At 37.8% G+C, this 20745-nt stretch overlaps 1 protein-coding gene across 1 annotated transcript in view; it reads left to right on the top strand.

The window, feature by feature from the left end:
• The first annotated feature begins 1838 nt into the window (after positions 1 to 1838).
• NRDE2 (NRDE-2, necessary for RNA interference, domain containing) overlaps positions 1839 to 20745 on the top strand; it is a 30999-nt gene continuing 12092 nt past the window's right edge. Inside the window, exons 1-9 of the mRNA XM_082283788.1 lie at positions 1839 to 1959; positions 5756 to 5864; positions 7944 to 8156; positions 8641 to 8790; positions 11174 to 11636; positions 11828 to 12230; positions 15815 to 15948; positions 17977 to 18097; positions 20105 to 20280. Of these exons, the coding sequence (XP_082139914.1) occupies positions 1881 to 1959; positions 5756 to 5864; positions 7944 to 8156; positions 8641 to 8790; positions 11174 to 11636; positions 11828 to 12230; positions 15815 to 15948; positions 17977 to 18097; positions 20105 to 20280 (1848 nt within the window). The 5' untranslated portion in view covers positions 1839 to 1880. The remainder of the gene's footprint in view (positions 1960 to 5755; positions 5865 to 7943; positions 8157 to 8640; positions 8791 to 11173; positions 11637 to 11827; positions 12231 to 15814; positions 15949 to 17976; positions 18098 to 20104; positions 20281 to 20745) is intronic.

The following is a 20745-nucleotide window of genomic DNA, read 5'->3' as shown; positions in this document are numbered from 1 at the left end:
TCAAAATCCTGCTCTGACTTCCTACCTGTTTTCATCTGATTTGCAGCAATGTAATAACCTGTAACCTTCTTTTAAATTTGGTTGATACTGATCATGAGTTCTAAAACTACCTGGAGAAATTATGCCAGGCAGACAGAAACACAAAATTACATGTTTTTTTTTCTCAGAATAAAGGCTGAAAGGTGCATGTGGCAAGGTAATTACTTCTTAATTGTCTCTTCAAAATTGGTAGTGTGCCTCTTTTAGGTGTCTTCCCTATCTTCTGTATCAGTTCTAGGTAGGTACATATTTCTGTATGTTACATACTACATTTTCTACTTTCTAATGTTTTACTACAAAACTTCATAGATGTTAACATACCTGAACAAAAACTTGGCTTCATATCAGTAGGTGAGAAAAAAATTAAAGCCAAACTTTCAAAGCTGGAAATCAGGCCCCACTCCTTTGATGACTTCCAGACTATCAGTGTCCATGACCACTATTTTGTTCTGAATCCTCTTCTCTCTGTACTTTCATACTTATCTGCTGTTGATGAATAGCATTTTATGGACTAATAATAAACTAAAGGTAGTAAACAAGGATTAAGAAATAGTTTTAGAGTTTTCTAAAGGATGAACTCATCAACATCTAAAAAAAGGCTGCAAATGGCAGCGACTGTAGAGTTGACAAAGTCTGCAGATGGTGCACAGGTATTCATGGCAATCAACTGGAAATCTGACTGGGAAAGGCCGCTGAAGTATTTAAAAAATAAATTATAAAATGACAAAAATATCAGCTCGGTAGATGTGAAGTAGTGTGTATAGGGAAGGTACTCCTATCATCTACACACAGTAGTTACCTATTACCTTTTGCCAATCAGAAACGGTCTCTTGACAGATACTGTAGCTCAGGAGAAGACAAAAGCCGAACAGAATGATCCGAAGGTATTGAAAAAGGAGCACAAAACAAGCCAGTTGTCATAATTCCATACAATCCCTAAACTCACTAGCTTAATCATGACATGAAATTCTGGTCATGCATTAGTATTAATGTAAGAATTAGAAAAACTAAAGAAATTCAACAAGGAGACTATTATGGAGTGGCTTTTGCATACAAAGAAAAAAGGCAAAATTTTCAGTCTAGGAAGGAGAATACTGAACTACATTAATAAGGTATAAAATTTTGCAGAAGAAGGGACTAGGGTGGTTATTTTTTCCCTCACAATGCAAGAATCAGGCATTGGCTAGAGGAAAAAAAAGGAAATACTGGTTCAGACAATACATAATTAAGAAGCAGAACATCCTGTCCCAGAAGGCACAAAGAAATAATTTTTCCAGTTCCATCCATGAGAGCAGGCTCATGGATGCTATCAGACATGATGGGTGACTCCCCGGTCAGGAGGCTGAGAGAGGCCCGACTGTAGCAGGTTATTTGTTCCCCGTGCCCTCCCTGACGCTGTTGAGACAGGCTACGAGGGTGCTCGGGCCTCCAGGCATACACTCACTAGTTCCTAACAGAAAGGCCGCCTGGCTTTTTACAGCATCATCTTTTACACAGCTGAGCATTCCAGTCTCCTGGAGACATCGCTTGGGAGTTCTGTCCCAGAGAACCTCATGAAGGATGAGGGTGGTGGGAAGGAAGGGCTGGCTCTAGAAGCTCCATCCCGCCTTTCCCCGCAGCAGCCCCCTCCGCCAGTCCCGCAGTGCGGCGGCGCAGGGCGCACGATACACGAGAACCCGCAGAAAATCGGCCGCCCGCAGTGGCCAAAAGGCCACGCTCTCCTGCCCTCAGCCGCCATCTTGGGTCCGGCCGGAAGAACTACCAGTCCCAGCGCGCTTGGCGCCGCGCCGCCATCTTGCCGCCGGGCAGATCGGGCGGGGGGCGGCGGTGGCCGCCGAGACATGGCGCTGTTCCCGGCCTTCGCCGGGGCCGCCCAGCCCGGGGAGCCCATCGCCGGCAGCTCCAAGGGCTCCACGAGAGGTAAAGTCCTGGGAGAACCGTCTTTCCCTTAACAGCTCTCCAGCGGCCCTCCCCACACACCGCTGGCCCCGCTCTGGCTGCCGTGCTTGTCCGTGCTTCCCCCGCCGTGGAGCGGCGGCGGCGGGGGCGGTGCTGCCGCTGGGCCCGGGCCCATCGGCCCGTAACCATCGCCCCCGGAGGCTGCGGAGCGCGGCACGGGGGCTTGTGTTTTGTTGTTGTTACTTTCTTTTTTTTTTCCTTCCCCACTATCTTTGGATATCTTGAAAAATGTTTTTTAATTCCTTGCTTATTAAGCCAAATCACAGTTGTGAAGGACGTTTTTTGGATTATGATTCATTGTATCACATTTACTTGCAGTTGCGAGTAATACTTCTAATAAGTAAATAATAATATTAAAGGAAATAACACTTTCTGGTGTAGTGCCAAGCAGTGAAGTAGGTACTACGTTTATTAATTCTACTGGACAGGATTTGAACTAACCCTTCCTTTTGCTTGCCAGGTTCTACCACCCTTAAATCTTCCCATTCTCTAGACACTACAGCAAAGGGAAACAAGAGAAGCATTTACCTAGGCTGAATTTCTTGTATATTTGGTCCGGTCGGTATGGTGCGTTAGCTTCTTGTTCTAACCAGTTCTGCCTTACCCCGATGGCATAACAGTGGTTGATACTCACTCTGCCAGTACAGAAATGTTCTAGCTGCATTTAGGACCCTTTCTGGTAATGACTCTTGGTGTAGGGAGTAGCGGACATAATAAGATACCAAATTACAGCTTCTAGGAATAGAGGAGCTGTTCTGCCAGGGAGAGATACAGTAAAATTCTCTGGTAGTAAGACCTTGGTTGTATTTTAAAACTTTGGGAATTTAGCCTTTAAGGTTGTTACGGTAGTCTGTGTCGCTTCAGGCCACCTGTCTGGAAGATCAGATTATACAGAAAAAGATGTGAGATTGACTTGTGGATCCAGATTTCAGTTGTTAGCACTGTTTATGACTTACATTTTGGTATACTGAAAGCTTTTTGTGTGAGAATTATTGACAAAACTGGAACATAATTTGTTTGGTTTATGTTTTAGTAAATATTGTACTTTGGTTTTGACAGCAACGTTTTAATGTAAGTTGTAAAAATTAAATATTAACTCAGAACCACATTTATGGTGGTGTATATCAAATTTCACACATTCAGCTTGTGAGAACTTGAGAACTTGACAGGCAACTTTAGTATCTCTCTGATAGATGGTTCTCTGCTCAGAGCTGCCGTGAAGCCAAAGTGCATCGTAATGCAGAGATCCCAGAGTATTTTGATTTTAGTGTTATGTAAAACTGAGGTGCTTTTTGCAGACATTTAGGACTGCTTCATGGCTTTATTGTAAAAGTTGAAGTAATAATGTGTATATGTTGGTCATGTTTCATTCAGCCAACCACTTTGCATCATACTTTTAAAAACCTTCCTACACCACTTTTAAAGCGAAAGTGCTGTCTGAAACAGAAACAGAAGTGGTGCTTATGCTTCCTGTGTTGCCCAATTGCTGAGTTGCAGCAGCCTCTAGAGTGCTGCAATTTTGTATATGCTTTGATACAATTATGTTGTCAAGCTTAATTAGTGTTTGGTGGAAGATAAATTGCAAATTTATCTGTAGCCATGAGGAGAGCAGTAGTAATTAGTAACCCTGATGACATTAGTAAGCACCACATGCAGCATTATTTGCAGTCTGAACTATGCTGTAGGTCAGATGGTGCAGTGAATTTTGCTGAAAGCAGATTTTCAGGATCCTGAGAGGCAACAAAAGGCTTCGTGTAGCTCTTAAAAGTTGTTGGTGTAGACATACACTGTAATTTTGTCATTTTTCTTTTTCCTTGAGAAGGTATAAAGAGAATGCCATTGGATTACTGCTGCGTTTGTGCTCATAAACATGTAACAAGTGCATGCATATTATCACAAAATAGGTCTTTTATATCTGGTCTGTGAAAATTATAAACTTCTTAGACATTCCACAAGAAAAAAGCCTAACAACTGAAGAGATAGCGGGATACAAGCATTTCGAACATCACAATGCATTCCAAACTTTAAAACACTAACTGATTCACTTGAGATTATTTACAAGCGGTTTGAACTTGCATGTTGCAAAATGGCAAAAATGGCTCATTTTTTTCTGAGTATTAGGTCAGTTTGATTAAATTTTTCAGAAAATACTGTACTTGGAGAATTCTGAACTTCCCTGCTGTAGCCACAGATGTATATTGACTGTGCTACAGGGCTTGGTTCTCACAAAGTGATTCTTCAATGCATTAAAGATGCAACTTGATCTTAGCTGCTCAGGTAGAACCAAGCTACAGGAACAGGCTGGGAAATGGTGCATGGTGCTGTTCTGCAGCATGTTGGTTAGGCTCGTCGTGGGGGAGTGTGATTTGGTCTTGACAGTGCCATGAATTGTGGATTCTCCCATGCACAGAGATGGAGGTTCAAGATGAGCCAGGGAGGTGATCCCTCCTTATGGGGCCTTTCAAAATGGGAGTGGACTCTTGGGAAACACAAACTGGAGCTTTGCTTTATCGTATGTACTTCTTGATGTGTTTAGCTTAGGTTAACAAACTGTTTTGCAGTCTGCTCTGCTTTAAATCCTTTTGTGGACAACAGTTCAGGGACATGAGACAGAAGAAAGCTTTTCATACCAAAATTCTGTTTATGAAAAAAATACTTTAGAAGGAGGAGAGGTATCTGGCTTGACAGACAATGAGTTCATTCTGTTGAGGGGTAGAGGTCAGTGTAGTCAAGAACACAAAGACAGGAATGTGACAGGAAGAGCGCTGAGGCAGAAGTGATTGTAAAGAGCATGGAGGAGAGGCAGGGAGACCAAATTTGTTCCTTTTGTTATTATCTCTATCAGTGTGACACTGGAGGGGCTGCTGTTAAGTTCTGTATTTACACAAAATAACTTTTGTTGTTTAATAGCTAAGAAATTTCACATGCTTAAAGAATTCTAGAAATGAAATCTCTATGAAAATTGTTATAAAACTTCTAATATCAGTAAAATTGTGACAGAAAGTTTCCCTTCCACATCCTGTCAGTGTCTGATCTTATATGGTGACTGAAATGCAGAGGTCTAGGTGCAGGATGCTTAATGCTGACTGATATATACAAATTAGCATCCAGTGGCTTTCTTTCACACTATTGATAAGTCTAATGATATTTCAGTGGCATGTTTTGGCCATGTATAAAACACCTGAGTGTTACTTATCAGTAATGGGTGTGCCTATCAATAAAATTGTGTGAAGAGTATTTTCCGCACAGTCAGTAATGTATACTTTTGTTAGTTTGTATAAATTGTATTGCATTCATTAACTACACCTTTTGTTTAATTATGCCTTTCTGTAATTTTTTCAATTTCACTTTTTAAATATGTAAATACTTCTGTTCTATATTGTATATAGACATTAATGTATAATTAATATATAGTAGTAAATATATTATGATACAGTAGATCTTATATATATGTGACAAATTTATACATATATAAATATATAAAGTTAGAACTTTAAATGATAAAAATGAATATTGGATAGATTCTTTTTTTGTGTGTAGAGCTGTGTATTTTTGTGTATAGAGCTATGTATTAAACATAGCTTTCAGTATGAGCTAAATGGAAATTTCATGGACTGCTTTCGAATATGCTCAGTTATTGCACATGACTTAGTGACATTTACTGTGAATTTAGCTGTCTGCTGACTAGATTAACCCCTAACTTTAAAAAGCACAGCAAGCTAATTTGTGTTGATCTTACACTTTTTTTTACCTGCAGAATTAGATTGGCTGAGTAACCCAAGCTTCTCTGCAGAAGATGCACTATTACTGCACCAACGCACTACAGAAGATGCCGATCTCATTCCTGAAAAGTCACTATTAGTAAGGTAGAGTGTACTCCAATGTCTTTTGAAATAGCCTCTTTCTTTTGTCTTGCTTATCTTTTGTTATGTGAGACCAAATTCAGAATCTAAAAGCTTTTCGTTCTACTGTTCAGTATTTTAAAATGCTTGAACTGAGTCATGTGTAAAAGTATGAATAATGCTTCCAATGTCTTTTAACTTAAAATAATGAGAAATTGTACGTATGCAATTACATTCCCATTTTCTTTTTTTCAGAGCTGCATTTAAATGATTGTTATTTTGGAATGGAGAGGGAACTGAGCAATCATGATTCTTCATTAGCTTTTGAATGTCTTAAGTGACCCTTGAAATAATCTAAAGATTAAGCATTAGCTTTGTGATTTCTCTGTGGAAACCAGAGAAATCACCCATTTCACAGTTGAGTTTTTTATTTTTTAAAAAGCAGTTGACAATGTGAAATAATGAAATATTACATGTATCAGGTTGTGTCTGGCTGTAGAATATGCTGGCCAACTGAAGTGGGTGATGATATCCTTTTACAGAAATGAGCTTTAAGCAGCCGTGTTTGCTGAAAAACTGTTTTTAATACGTTCACTAGACTCATTGCTGTACTTGGCCTATCTACACTGTAACTAGCACTCAATAGTGAATGCAGTCAAGTTGTAGTTGTCAAGTTCAAAACTTCAGTCACTTTTAATTTGATGCAAACTTCCGTTTTTATGATGATTGGTGGTGGTCATGATATAGAAAATCTTTATAATACCAAGCACACCTGAATACATCTTTTTCTGTACTTATTCTTGCATTTACATGCATTGTGTGTTTGAAATGCAATCAGTGTTTTGTTTATCAGTCATGTATTCTACTTCTGTTTCTTCAAATCTTTGTAGGACTTTAATGTCATAAAACTAAGGATTTTGCAAGTTGCCATCAGACAGAATCACATAACAAACCCACCATAATAATTTTATCTTCGAAAAAGACTGTGTCAAAAATTAGTGTGCAGAAAAATGTTTGGGTGTTTGTTGTTTGGGGGTTTCTTTGCCCATTACTCGGGTACTTGGTTTAATAAAAACTAATTTGTTTTATCTCAGTTCAATAGAACTAATTGCTCCAATGTAGTTGGTGGTTTTGAGAGGGTTTGCTTTGTTTGTTTGGTTTGCAGAAGTGTGTGTGTTTGTTTTAAAGGTCTGCTTATGGTTCTTCCTTCGTTTCTTTTTTCTTTCTGTGTCAGGGCTGTTACTTGAGATACCTTGTTTCTGAAATACAGTATTTTCTTTTATTGAAATATTTGGAATACTGAGAGTTGTAAGAATTGAAATTAAACCATTGAAATCTTTCATTGAAAGATTGCAGAAAAAAAAAAAGTTTAAAAAGAAGTTGTGCTTTAATTAAGGGTTAGAGAAGACCTCCCTTATTCATTTGATTATTAAGTGTGGGAGTTTATGTGGTATGTACAGTAATATACATGTGTTTTGCCAAAACTATGTGTCCTTTGTGTGATCTCTCAATAACTCAGTTGTCTGTTGTACGTAGTGTTATTGTATTACATTATACTGTATTATATGATAACAGTTCCATAGTCATAAAAAATTGTTTCTTGATTGGTGAGATTTGATTTTCTAATCTGGAAGTGATTTTAAAAGTGTGGTTTTGATACTTTCTATGTAAGTCATAAAAAAACCCAGGGAAAACAAATCAGACTTTTTTCTTTTGCAGGTCACAGTGGAAGATTTCTCAGTCGTTTAGCTTGAGCTAAGTTGTTTAGCAAAGTTAGGAAATTTTATCATCTTGGTCATCTTCTTTAGTTTGGCAATGTTAACAGATGGATATTTGTGCAGATCACACATCAAAATGCCTTGACAATTAAAACGTTAAGGCTGGTTGTCAGTGATTCCAGCAGCTGAAAAATATAGTTGTTATTTAATGCAGATTTATATCACTTTTGCTGTATATGTTACTGCTACCTTCTCAAATAAAATACAGGGAGAAAAAATGTAAAGAGTAAAATGTTCTGAACTTTCTTTTTGTGGTATTCCTTAACAGTTTTACTGCTTAGCTATATAGGTGTATATATAGATGTATGTATTTTTTTCCGAGCAGGACTGCTTCAAGATCTGAGTTGTCCGAGGAGAGTGATACAGATGAGAGTCTGAAACAGACAAGTAAGAAAAGGAAAAAGAAAAAGCATCACCACAGTAAGAAGACAAAAAAGAAAACCAAAGGAGATTCCAGTAGCAGTGAATCGGATGTGGACACTAAGCACATCAAGGACAAAGGAAGTGGCAAAAGGAGTGAAAGGGAAGCAGCAGCAAAGTATGTATATATTAACACCATGCAAGATGTAAATTCATTGTGTTCTTGTGCTTGTCTCTTCAACTGAAATTTTTACCACTGGTTGATGATCTTTTTATAAGCTTTATATGACTAAACGTGCATTCAAAGCAAAGGAAACAAATTTAGAACCACTTGTTTAATCATATAAAAAAACTGTGACTAAAATATTCAGTGAAGTACTGTTGTGCAGAGCAAAAGCATGGTATGGTGATTATGAAATAAATTTTTAAAGTCATGTAGAGGCTTATGTTCAGTTTTTGTAAGCATCTTGTTTCCTGTCACAGATCTCTTGTGAGGGTTTGGAGAGGGGTTGCATTAAACATTCTTAATTAGTGCAAGAATCTTAATATGTGGCTGGGTTTGCCTTGTAGTGTAACTTCCTCCTCACAGAGTTAACATTTCCTTGTTTTTCATTTTAAGAGAAAATTTGTTGTATGATTTAATGTTTCTTTTATTTCTGCAGTCTAGGTAAGAAAGCATCAAATGTTACGAGCAGTCGCTCTATTTGGCTTGATGATATCCAGGCTCCCACAGCAGACACCTTTCGGATAGACAAGAAACCAGACCCTGCAAACTGGGCCTACAAATCCTTGTATCGTGGGGACATAGCAAGGTATGGAACGTTGTTCTCTATTGGTATCCAAACTATCGCAGAGTTGCTTGAGTCTGGCTGTGACGTTTTTATATAGAAGATGAGAAGAGATAACTGAGTAGCCTATTTCAAAATTTGACTTGGCTTTGGGCCAGTGTCAGTGGCAAGTGGTATCCCCTGGGGGTCTGTACTAGGACCTGTGCTATCTCATGTGTTCTTCATCAGTGACAAAGACAGCAGGATCAAGTGTACACTCAGTAAGTTTGACAACGCCAAGCTGAGTAGTGCAGTTAACGCTTCTGAAGGATGGGATGCCATCCAGAGGGACCTGGGCAAGCTCAAGAAGAGGGCCCTCATGAGATTTAACATGTGGAAGTGCTGCACCTGGATCAGGGCAACCCTCAGTGTCAACACAGGCTGGGGGATTAAGAGATCCAGAGGAAGGGCTCGGGGGTGCTGGTGGGTGAGAGCAATGATGAGAGCAAGTGGATGACGAGCTGGAAATACGCGCTGGCAGCCCAGAAAGCCAGTTGTATCCTGGGCTGCATCCCAAGCAATGTGGCAGTAGGGCAAGGGAGGGGATTCTGCCCCTCCACTCTGCTCTGGTGAGACCCCACCTGAAGTGCTGCATCCAGCTCTGGAGTCCCCAGCACAAGAAGGACATTGACCTTTTGGAGTGAGTCCAGAGAAGGGCCACCAGAGAGCTGGATCACCTCTCCTATGAGTAAAGGCTGAGAGAATTGGAATTGTTCAGCCTGAAAAAGAGAAGGCTCCATCCAGTACCTGAAGGGAGCCTACAAGAAAGATGGAGAGGGACTTTTTATGAGGGCATGTAGTGACAGGACATGGGGAAATGGTTTTAAACTGAAGAGTAGGTTTTGATTGAATATTAGGAAGAAATTCTTTACTGTGAGGGTGGTGAGACATTGGAATAGGCTGCCTAGAGGAGTTGAGGATGTCCCATCCCTGGAAATGTTCGAGGCCAGATTGGATGGAGCTTTGAGCAGCCTGATCTAGTGTAAGTTGTCTCTGCCCGGGGGGTTGGAATGAGATGATCTGTAAGGCCCCTTCTAACTCGAACCATTCTATGATTCTTGGATAAATGTTTTAAAAGGCAAAAGATGGCATGAAATAATGGGCATAAAGTGCATGATTTTAGTTGTTTTTAAAAACATTCTGTGTAGCAAACTACAGGGCCATCTGGAGATGGCAGCATGGGACAGATTCAAAGATATGTTTTTGAGGTCAGAAATCCCAGGTTGCATTATAAATCATCTTTGGGCAAGTGCTCTCTTTGGTCTCTGTTGTTCTGTTTCTATGTTTGAAAGGGAGGTGAAGGTATTGATTATTTTATACTAGATTTATCATGAGATTTATTTAATTGAGTAGTTAGATATCCTTGTAAAAAAGCCCAAAAGCTACAGGTATATTCTTAGCAAACAGATTTCAGCCAGGCCTTGTACTAAAATGTGTCTGTCCTATGCAATGCTGCATTTCAAGTTAGTAGAGATGAAATTGCAAGTTCAACATCCGTAGTGGGTTACTGGTCCTATGATGACCCTTCAGAACATTTCCTTGCATTAATACAGAAGCCCATCCAAAGGAGCCTACACTTGGCTCGTGCATTATGTATGTACACTTACTTCTTTATTTTCTCAGGAAAATTGTTTACTGTATATACAATAATACTGTGTATAATTCTTTGTGGAGGAGGGAGGATTTATAGGTTATATTTTTGTAGCGTTATATACCTTTACAATAAAATTGGCTGGTTACAATTCATTTCAATTTTCTATCACCTTTGGACTGTCAGCTATTTTCTGAGATGAAGAGTGTTATTTTAGCATTGCACACCACTATATCTGCCACTGAAATTACATTCTTGGTAATATTTGAAGATGGTATTTTCCTATCTTAATCCATAGGGTTATTGTGGCCTTTATAAACATGGCTTCTCTTTTTCTCTTCATGCTTCTCACCACTTTTTGATGTATAAAATGGACAGAGGCTTAGGGATGCAGAAGAAAATTACTGGACTGAACAACTGGTATCTTATTTTCAGTTTAAAATAATCGAAGTAACCCTAAATAGTGTCTGTTGTTCTTTCTCCAGGTTTGTCTACGTGGCTTAAAATGATAGAAAGGAAAAAGACTTTTCTTCTGCTTGAGTATGACATACATTGTTGAACTCAGAGGAAGCTTAGTATGATATTAGAAGTGTGATGACACTGAAAGAATTTATAAGTTGAAGTCTTAAATAAGGAGAAAGTTACCAGGTTCTTAAACTTTTGAAGCTCTACACATACATTATTTGGGTCAATTTGAATGAAAGTATTTCTTTCAAAAGGAGGTGTCTTTTCTAATGTGTATTTTGGAAGATGTTTAATTCTGTTTTCTCTTTCAAGATATAAAAGGAAAGGAGAGTCCTGTCTTGGCATAGATGCAAAGAAACACTGTATAACTTGGGACAGTTCTGCATCAAAAAGGAAGCAAGTACAGAGTCGACCTGAGCGCTACTTCACAAAGAACAACGTGAAGATGCTGAACACAGATGGGATTCTTGTTTGTAATAAAAATTCTCCATCTGACTCACTTGCCTTTATACCAGTTTCCCAAGTGGAAACTGATGATTCTTCTGACACAACAGAAGTTAATCCTCTTGGGATTTATGATCAATCAACCACAGTGTGGCTACAAGGAAAAGGGTGCAAGAGTGCAGACAATGGGTCTGTAAATACACAGCAAACAACTCAAGAGCCTGGGATAAACATGAACTCCATTCTAATGACAAAAGTGGAAGAACATAACAAGAAAGTCAGAGAAAACCCAAGAGATATTAATGCTTGGATGGAATTTATTTCCTTTCAGGTATGTATTCTAATGGACCTTATTGCTTATTATAAGTAACGAACATCATATTGTAGTTTCATTTGTTTAGAGCTGTATATCTTCTGTTGGTTAAGAATGAGCTGTTAACTCATCTTCACAAATGGCAGCATTCTTGTGATTCTAGTGATCGTTCTTCCTAAGGTTGTAGTGATGTTTCTTTTTGTTTTAAGGATGAATTAATGAGAGGACCTAGCCCGTATGCCAGTAGCGGAGAGCAGGAATTAAGAAGAAAATCACTCAAGTTAATCCTGGAAAAGAAACTGGCTATTTTGGAGAGGGCAATTGAAAGCAATCCAAGTAATATTGATCTAAAACTTGCCAGGCTGAAGCTTTGCACAGAATTCTGGGAACCACCAGCTTTGATCAAAGAATGGCAGAAGCTAATTTTTTTACATCCCAATAATCCAGAGATGTGGAAGAAATACCTTCTGTTCTGTCAAAGTCAGTTCACTACCTTTTCTGTTTCAAAGATCAACAGTCTCTATGGAAAGTGTTTGACAACACTGGCAGCTGTACAGGATGGCAGCATGGTATCCCATCCTCTGCTGCCTGGCACAGAGGAAGCTATGCTGGGTAAGGTTCTTTCTGTTTCATATTATGGTCAGATTGGTCTTCACAGGAGCTAACTGCATTAAGAAAAGATTTTCCTATGTATTGCACGAAGCTTTTCTCCTCTTCAAAATGCCTGGCATCCTGATTTCTTAGCTGAGAATTAAAGCAGATATTCCAACCAAATATGGATGTAGCAGATCCTTCTCTTCCCCAGGAGAGCTTATGATACAACATCCAGTAAAGTCTAACGTGTTGAGTGGTTTATAGTACAATGTCAAGACTGGAGAATTGCAGCCAACAGCTGGAGATGTGCTTTTATAAAAACGAGACTTGTGAAAAAAACAATTATCTTTTGTTCAGAAGTTTTACAGCTGATTACTTTAATCCAGAAAAGAGAAGGAACATTACAAGTCTGATGTGAAATATTCTTGAGAATCCCAGTTTGTAGATGGAGAATTCTAAGCTGTAATACCATGTGATCATGCCTTTTGTATTTATTCTATGCATGCATCTACTACTTCATAATTTATTATATAATTTTCCCTGGAAGGAAAATAAGTCGGATAGTTAGGATGCTGGAGTGGATTCAGGGAAGAAATGAGTTCATGCTCAGTTCTGGCATGGTCTTTAAATTTATTTGGAGCTAAATGACTTAGCCTATCCATTTCAATATTGCTTCTCTATCTTGCTGTGTCATTGTGATTATTAATCTGTGAATAGACTGAGGAGGGAAAAATATTAGTGTTACCATAAATATCACCATACCTTGGTTTTTTTTCTTTTAAAATTAGTTCTCAATCTAAAAGAGACTATTATGGAGGAGTCCACTTTTTTCATGTGCATCATAGTCCAAGAAACCTCTTGTTTTTATCCAGTCCTGTAATTCCTGTTGGAGCAACAATGTTATGCAATATCCAGTCTGGACTTACAGATTGAGATGCTGGGTTACCAGGTTAGTTTTAGGTGTTAAGATCTCATACGATCTTTGGCTGATTGATCTTGGATCAAGCACTGGAAAAAGTGCTGCAAAGGGAAAATGCTTTACTGACCAGTGGATATTGTACAGCCTCGTAGCTTCTAATTATTTCTGCTATCTCTGATTCCCAATATTTCAGTCACTTTTGTACACTAACCACAATGAATGATTCTCAGGACAAGTGTTTTATTCAGAATCTATTTTTGGAAATGGGAAGTTTTTTCTTTCATTTTGTTTTCCCGTACATATTTGAACATGTGACTCATGAAATACAAACTCATGAAGCAGTTTGCCAACTGCTATGAGATTTTTTTTTTTTTTAATAGAATTTCTTTAGCAAGTTAACTAATATTAGATTGAAGTTTTTCTAAGTACTTCTTTGCTGGCAATATCCACAGATAGGTTAAAATGAAAATGAACTCAACTTCATGAGTGGAACAGAAACACAAATAACTTCTTCTTGTTCTCTTTTAAGCCTATAGTGATTTGTTTATGAATGCTCTCAAGTATTCTATTTTTCCCCTTCAGAATTCAAATGATAGGATTAGAGAAATTTCCATTGGGAGACTTCTTGTTTTGAGATTTCTTTATTAGTGACTCAACTATGTAATTCTTGGGCTGAGTTTTAATTGACAGTGTACTTATGAGGAAGGTTACCAAGGTGTTTGTTAAGCTGAAATAGAATATTTCACAAATTAATTATGAGGTGAGTAGCAGTGTAGGTGTACATTAGGCTTGTATCTTAAACCTTTGACCTTTGCTAAGGACAAAGTGTTAAGAGCTCTAATTTTAAATAGTGCGGAACTGTGCCATCTAGTGTTCAGTTCAGTATGCAGTATTATCTACTTGGAAATAGGTAGGTGCTTTTTTAAAGTATTTCTAAATCTAAAAAAGGTAAAACTGAATTTAATTAAAATGGTAGATCAGTCTTAATGTAAATTTTGAGATAAGAATTTATAATACTTTAAATTTACTAGGAACTGTTAATATAAAGCAGATGATAAAGTAGTCTTAATTTTTGATGTGTAAAGGGAGTCCTGTTTTTCAAATTATACCTAGTGGTTGGGGAGAAACATCCTTATCTTTTAAGTCAGTTCAGCTGCAGAAGTGTCTTAGCATCATGGACTGAATTAAGTATGTATTCATGCTTTTTTCAGTTTTTGCCACAAAGAAAATGGTGATCTTTGCATTTCTTCAAATACCTTTTTGTTTTTTCTAATGCAGAAAATTTTACACTCTAATTTATTTTTGTCACCAGTTTGGCAGCAAATCCTGATGAGACATTCTCTACATTCAGAGTATTTTAATCAAAGTTCATCTCTGAAGCTGAGAGACTAGGAAAGGACAATTTTTTCAGTGTAGTTGGACACAGTGCCTAAATTGATTAAAATACTTGGGAAGATTGTATTATAAATTTAATCATTGTTTTTGTTGTTAAATACCTTCAGAAATCTCAAAGTTTTTGTTTACAGCAGTAATCATTGACTTTACCGAAAAAATTGGATTAAATGCCTACTTTACATCTTCTAGCTGAATTCACGTTTTTATGTGCATGCATCTTATATACATCTAAATTCCGATAAAAGGAGTGAATAATTTCTCACGTATTAAATATAAGATGATGATTAAGAGCAGTTGATGCTAACCGATGTTGTTACATGTGTATCTAGACACCTAAATATTTGGATTGTTTAAAACCCTCCAAAGCCAATGTGTTTAGTGAAGGAATAGTAATATTTGAAGAACTGTTTTACTGTTTTCCAAGCTGTGGGTGATTTATTTAAGTCTTTATGGGCTTGGGGTTTTTTTGCAAGTTGATTATGATTTAAAGCAATTTGAACAGCTTCTATTTTGTTAGGACTGGAATGTGATTTGGAGTGACTGAGTGTCACTGAAATGTCCTTGAGCTGCCTCATAATCTAGGTGTTTGGAACACCTGTTATTTCTCCAACTCTTCTGTTTAAGACTCTTGTTGCAAAATACGAAGAGAAACACTGGGACTTTGCTTCCCTTTTTAAGCTGAGACTGAGGCTCAGTGTGTTCTAGGGATATAGACAAATAATTTGTTGAAGAGCAAGGGATAGGGCTCTTCCCTAATTTTAAGCAGTAATATTTTGACCAAAAGACTGGTCTTCTCTTAACTCAGGTCTTACATAAAGGAAAAGGGAATGACAATTGGAATGAAAATGATATATTGTGAACATATTATCAATGTAAATATGTCATGCAAAACTGAGACAAAAAGGATTTTTGTTGTTATCTCCTGCTGCGTGCATTGTGATAATGCCCAGCATCTTCAAAGAGGGCTATGACCCATTGGCAGACGTTGGATACAGTGACATTCAGGCCATTGTATTTAACTTTCCATCAGTAAGGACAGTGCATGTATGGCATGAATAAAAAGTTACCTCTTTGGCACTGACAAGTGGGCAGTCCTAAAGTTAATTAAACAGTGACAATTTTGACATGCAGTTATGCTAGTTACTCCCTGTGTTTTGGATTTTGATAGTGTTCCAAAACAATTATGTTCTACAGCATGTTGTGTATGTATTTTTATATTTGTGGGCTGTAATAAAATACTTTGCAACAAAATTTGAAATACTAAAATTTTATCTTGTTTACCTTACAGCTATATTTATTCAGCAATGCCACTTTCTGAGACAGGCTGGCCATTCTGAGAAAGCAGTGTCTTTGTTTCAGGCTCTGATTGACTTCACCTTCTTTAAACCTGACAGTGTAAAAGATCTGCCAACAAGAGGACAGGTAGCAATTTCCATTTAAATGGGTGTGTGTCTTTATGTATTTCAGAGAATCCTGTACCAGAAAATGTTGATGAATTTTTAAGGACATAGGGAAATATTTTGGATAACAGTTTACTTAGAGGTTCTTCAAGGTGATGCTTGCATTGAAAAAATGCGTGTGAGTCCTCTGGAACTACAGGCCAAATGGCTTCTTCTACTGTATATTATATAAGTGTGATAACCAGTCGTTTTCTATCTTTTTTAATAATTAAAGATGGAAAAAAATTGAACTACCTGACCAATGTCTGTGTCTAGTTAGCACTTGCCCTGCTTCTTTTCCCCCAAAATGCTGTTGTTCTGTTACTGTTGATGGAGAGAGCAGATAGGCCATAAAATCTTTCCGTTCTATACAGTTTTTGCAAAAGTCTCTTAGGTTCTCTGTTACCTATTTCCATTAATTTGGTGGCTACATTAGGAAGACTTTCGTGCTTTCAAGTGCCTTTTATTCGACCCATGAGATACTGTTCAGTTTATAATGGTAAATGTTGAAGTACTAAATCACTTTTTCTCTTAATTTGTTCAGGAGAATATTGCACGTGCACCCCACTAATAGTAAGGAAATATTTGGATGATATTTGGATAGTATTTGGATGCCAGTAGCATCCTCCCACTGAACTGTTAGGAACTGTTTCCTTTTTAATGAGTGGTAGAGAGGCCACCATTTAGGCAGCTGGGCTACTGTAGAGGATAAAAATTGAATTTGCTTCTGTTACCTCACTATCTTCCCCAGAAACCCAGACTCCAGTTCTTGCTCTCTCAATTAATACTGTTACCCACAAATGGAGCAATCTTACAGGTTAAAAAATAGTGGTGTCTCCTTAAAGAGCTAAAATTTAGAGTTCAGTCATAGCTATCATGGAGGATTTGGTGTAATTGCACAGATACACATAGTTACAGTTCCAATCATTTGAAAAACTGCATTATCTGTAGTATTTAAAAAATCTTAGAGCAGGATGAAAAGGAACCTCAATTCAAAAGGACCATGTTTAGGTTGGAAAGTGCAGTTCTTGAAAATAGGAAAATGCCGGATTTACAGCTGATCACACATTCTGCTGTCTTACAGAAGTGTTATGACTCAGTCTGGAATTACTTGTTTCTGTACTTTTTTCACAGTTCACTTTCTCACTTGCAGCAAAGAATAAATCCATGAGGAGCAGAATTAAATTTTGCAGTTGCTGTAAGCCCTGAATTTTCTGACGTGTTGATGCTTGATTTTTCTTGGACTAAATTTTATTGTTAATATTTGTACTAACAGTCACATCTCAATGTCCAAGCCAGGGGTTGGTACACAGCAGAAGCATGTAGTGGGAGAGGGATGGTCATTAGAGCTACGGATACACAATGCAGAGGAGGGGTTGATGAACACAGAGATGACTGATTGCATACTGGCAGTGACAAATTCACTAGGACTAGAACCCTGGACTTCTGATTCCATGGAAAAGCACCCTGACCTTGTTGACCACTTTTAAACCTGAAAGATGAAAGTCCTTACTGATCTTTTTCTTTTGTCCTTAGTCCAGTCATATTTATGTGCAACTGTAACATTTCAATTTCACCATAGGTGTGTGACTGAGTTATCATTCCATTAGCCAAACTCTTCATGGTCCCATGGAAGTTAGGGAGGAGGGGAGTTTTGGGTTCTGAAAGCTGCATCCTGGGGACTTTGGATCTTTATCTTTGAAGGATCTATAAAGGACTGAGGCACAAAAGTATTTTGCTTTCTTTAAAGCCTGTTACCTTTTAAAACAATCTTTATTTTCACGAGAAGAGCTGATGACAGTCCTTATGTGCCACAGGCATAACTGAAGTACTCAGTTGTTCCTGATGAATCTTAAGCGGCATCTAACAAAGTCTTCAGATACAGAAATTATATCCAGATAGGTGTTTTTAGGGTCTGGAAAACTTAAGTTGACACAGCTGATGTCTGTACAACAGCAAAAATTATTTTTCAATATTGTTTTGTTTTGGTTGATCCTGTCGAAAACAATAGGTGGAATTCTTTGAGCCCTTTTGGGATAGTGGAGAACCACGAATTGGAGAAAAAGGAGCAAGAGGCTGGAAAGCATGGATGCACCAACAAGAAAAGGGTGGCTGGGTTGTTCTTAAGCCTGGTATGTGTGTGTCAGTATGTGTAGTTGTATGTCCATATGTTCTTCTAAACATTTTGATTAGAATTATATAATCTGATTTTTGTCATGTTTTTGCATACAAATTTAAAAAAATATTTACTGAGATCAGGATGATGTATATCACACTTCACAGGGAATAGCATGTTTTGAATGTTCTGTGCACGTTATTGTTTATGGAACATTTTTGTCCTTTATACAGTGAGAATTAAGGAAGAGGGTGACATATCCTCCACTTTACGTTGAAAAACTAAAGCTAAAGGTGTGAGTACTTGGTGGAGATTCATGACCATCAAAAGTGAAAGGAAGCTACTTCCCTTAAGACCCTTTCACCATATTAATAGATGAGGTGGTATTATATTATTAGATGACAGTTGCCTCAAGGATACCTAGATTTATGATTCTATTTCTAGAATCAGATTTCAATTTCTTAAGCAAAGGTGTAGTTAAAATAGGAGGAAAACCTTTCCTTTCTCTTTGTGATGCAGAAAATGAAGGAATTGTGTCTTCACTTGGCTGGATTGCTTCTGGATGAGCAGGGATGCAGAAAACACTCCCCGCTGCTTAGCCTCACTTTGTCATGTGGTCTACAGCACTTCCTTTCAAGTCAAGGACTGTTTCTCAAACAGCTAAAGCTTTCAGGGAAGCAGGAGGCTGGAATGTGTCTGACCAAAGATGAGCAGTCTTTGCTTTTACTAATCCTACTCCTGTAGCAACTCTGATGAAGCAAGTTTGGGTCTGCTTTCAGTAAACAAAGGAAGTGAAAGTGCTCCCCTTGTCCCTGGTTTAAGGTGGAATTTCCTTGGCCTTTTACTGAGGTCAGCAGTTTTATTTTTGATGGCTCTAGACATTTTGTTCACAAATTGAGAAGACTCAGTATAGAGAAGAGGACCACTGTCAGTCTTGGGCAGATCCAGTATGTAGCAGTGCTTTCCCCATACATGTCAACCCCTAAAGTTCAGGTGCAATCTACAATTGAGTGTTCATCAAAAACCGTCAGGTTTCTTCAAACTTTGATTAGATTGTGGAAATGCTGTCTTCTTTCATAGAGTTGCTGACTAAAGGAGATACTGTTGATCACAAAAATACATAGAGAGTAAAAATCTTGCAACAACCTGGTTGTTTTACCTGAAATTTAAGAAGAGGTGGGATTGGGAGTGTTTCACCTAGTTAATGGCAGATGTCAGGACCAAGAATTTGGAGGTGGTGTAGAAATGGCTTCATTTTTGTAACCATTAAGTTTTGAGGGCTATTTCTTTTCCTCATCAATAAAAAACATCTCTGCAAGCTTTCCCTTCGCCTATAGGTGCTCCTCAGTTTCTGCATGGAATTAATATATTGCTGTCAGAGGAAAAATATGGTAATTTTGTCCAATAGTCCAGAAAGATTATAATAGTGGCATGTGGTTAAGCATGTCCATTTTTGTGTATGTGTCAGTACATGGGTTGTTTCAACTGCACATTAATTAAAATGCTGAAAATACCACATACTATAAAGTAACATGGCCAAACTTGTTTTGCAATGTTTAATATTAAAGTACCATTTTTAATACACAGTGGTTTTCTTAAAATGTTTTATGCACACTAGTATTCATAGAGCATACTTGAAATTTTATGCCCAGGTATGAAGAATCTAAATAGCACAAAAGGATGACTGACTCTTGGCTGTTGCTTGCAGATTGGTGTTGATAAAAGTGGTCCACAGCCTGTCAGTGTTTCCTTTTCTCCTCTGTGAAAAAGTTTGAGTGCTGACACTAATTCACAGCTTTTAAAAGTTTGGAAGCTTCCTACCTTCCTATTTTTACAGACTTGGTGTCAAAACCCAGAACTGTGATGTGGAAGTTCTCAGCTATGTCTTGTATGTTGTTTTATTAATGCTGTATTTACTTCCATTGTTAAAGTAGTTAAAGTGTATGTCGTGTCTGGCCTTTGGATTTGGTGGATTAATTTTTCTTTAATAATTTTGTGTGTTTATATATTGATTTGATTTTAGATGATGAGGACGATGAAGAGATAGATGAGGATCAAGAAATAAAAGATAAAACTCTTCCCAAGTGGCATATTTGGTTGGATGTTGAATATTCCCGTGAAGCAAGGCACTGGTTACCTTGGAGGCCAGACAAAACCAAAAAGGAAACTGAAGAAGATTGTGAAGATCCAGAAAGACAGGTCACTGTGCTATAATAGAACAAGGGGAGATGATAAGACTAGTTATCCTTTATTTTGAATTCATTCCCATGTTTTTGGGTATTTTAGAAGAGTAATACTTTCCTTTGTTTGGAAAAAAGATCTTTTCTTTGAAATTCAAAATTTGCCTGAGGTTTTGTGCTGAGACTTCTGAAAACCATGGGAAGCTCATGGTAAACTCTGGAAAGTCTGGCGGCAAATAGCCTGTCTTTGCTGTTCAGTGATTCCTGTCATCTGTGTGGAGAAATCTCACAGAAATATGTGCTTAAGAAGAGATGTGCATTAAATGAAGTTTTCATTGCCTTCAAGTCAGATAGTTGGATAATTTTTATTCCTTGGGAAATAGGTCAAGTCAGACACCGATTTTCAAATCGGAATGTGTTAAATGGCCTATGCATTAAAGTCTTCAGACCTTCATTTTCTAAGTTTTCTGTGGAGGTCTTTGTT

This window comes from Coloeus monedula, assembly GCF_965178545.1.
Source record: "Coloeus monedula genome assembly, chromosome: 6".
NCBI classification, from domain to species: domain Eukaryota; kingdom Metazoa; phylum Chordata; class Aves; order Passeriformes; family Corvidae; genus Coloeus; species Coloeus monedula.
Note: the sequence above shows the minus strand (reverse complement) of the source record. Positions and strands in the feature narration are given on the sequence as shown.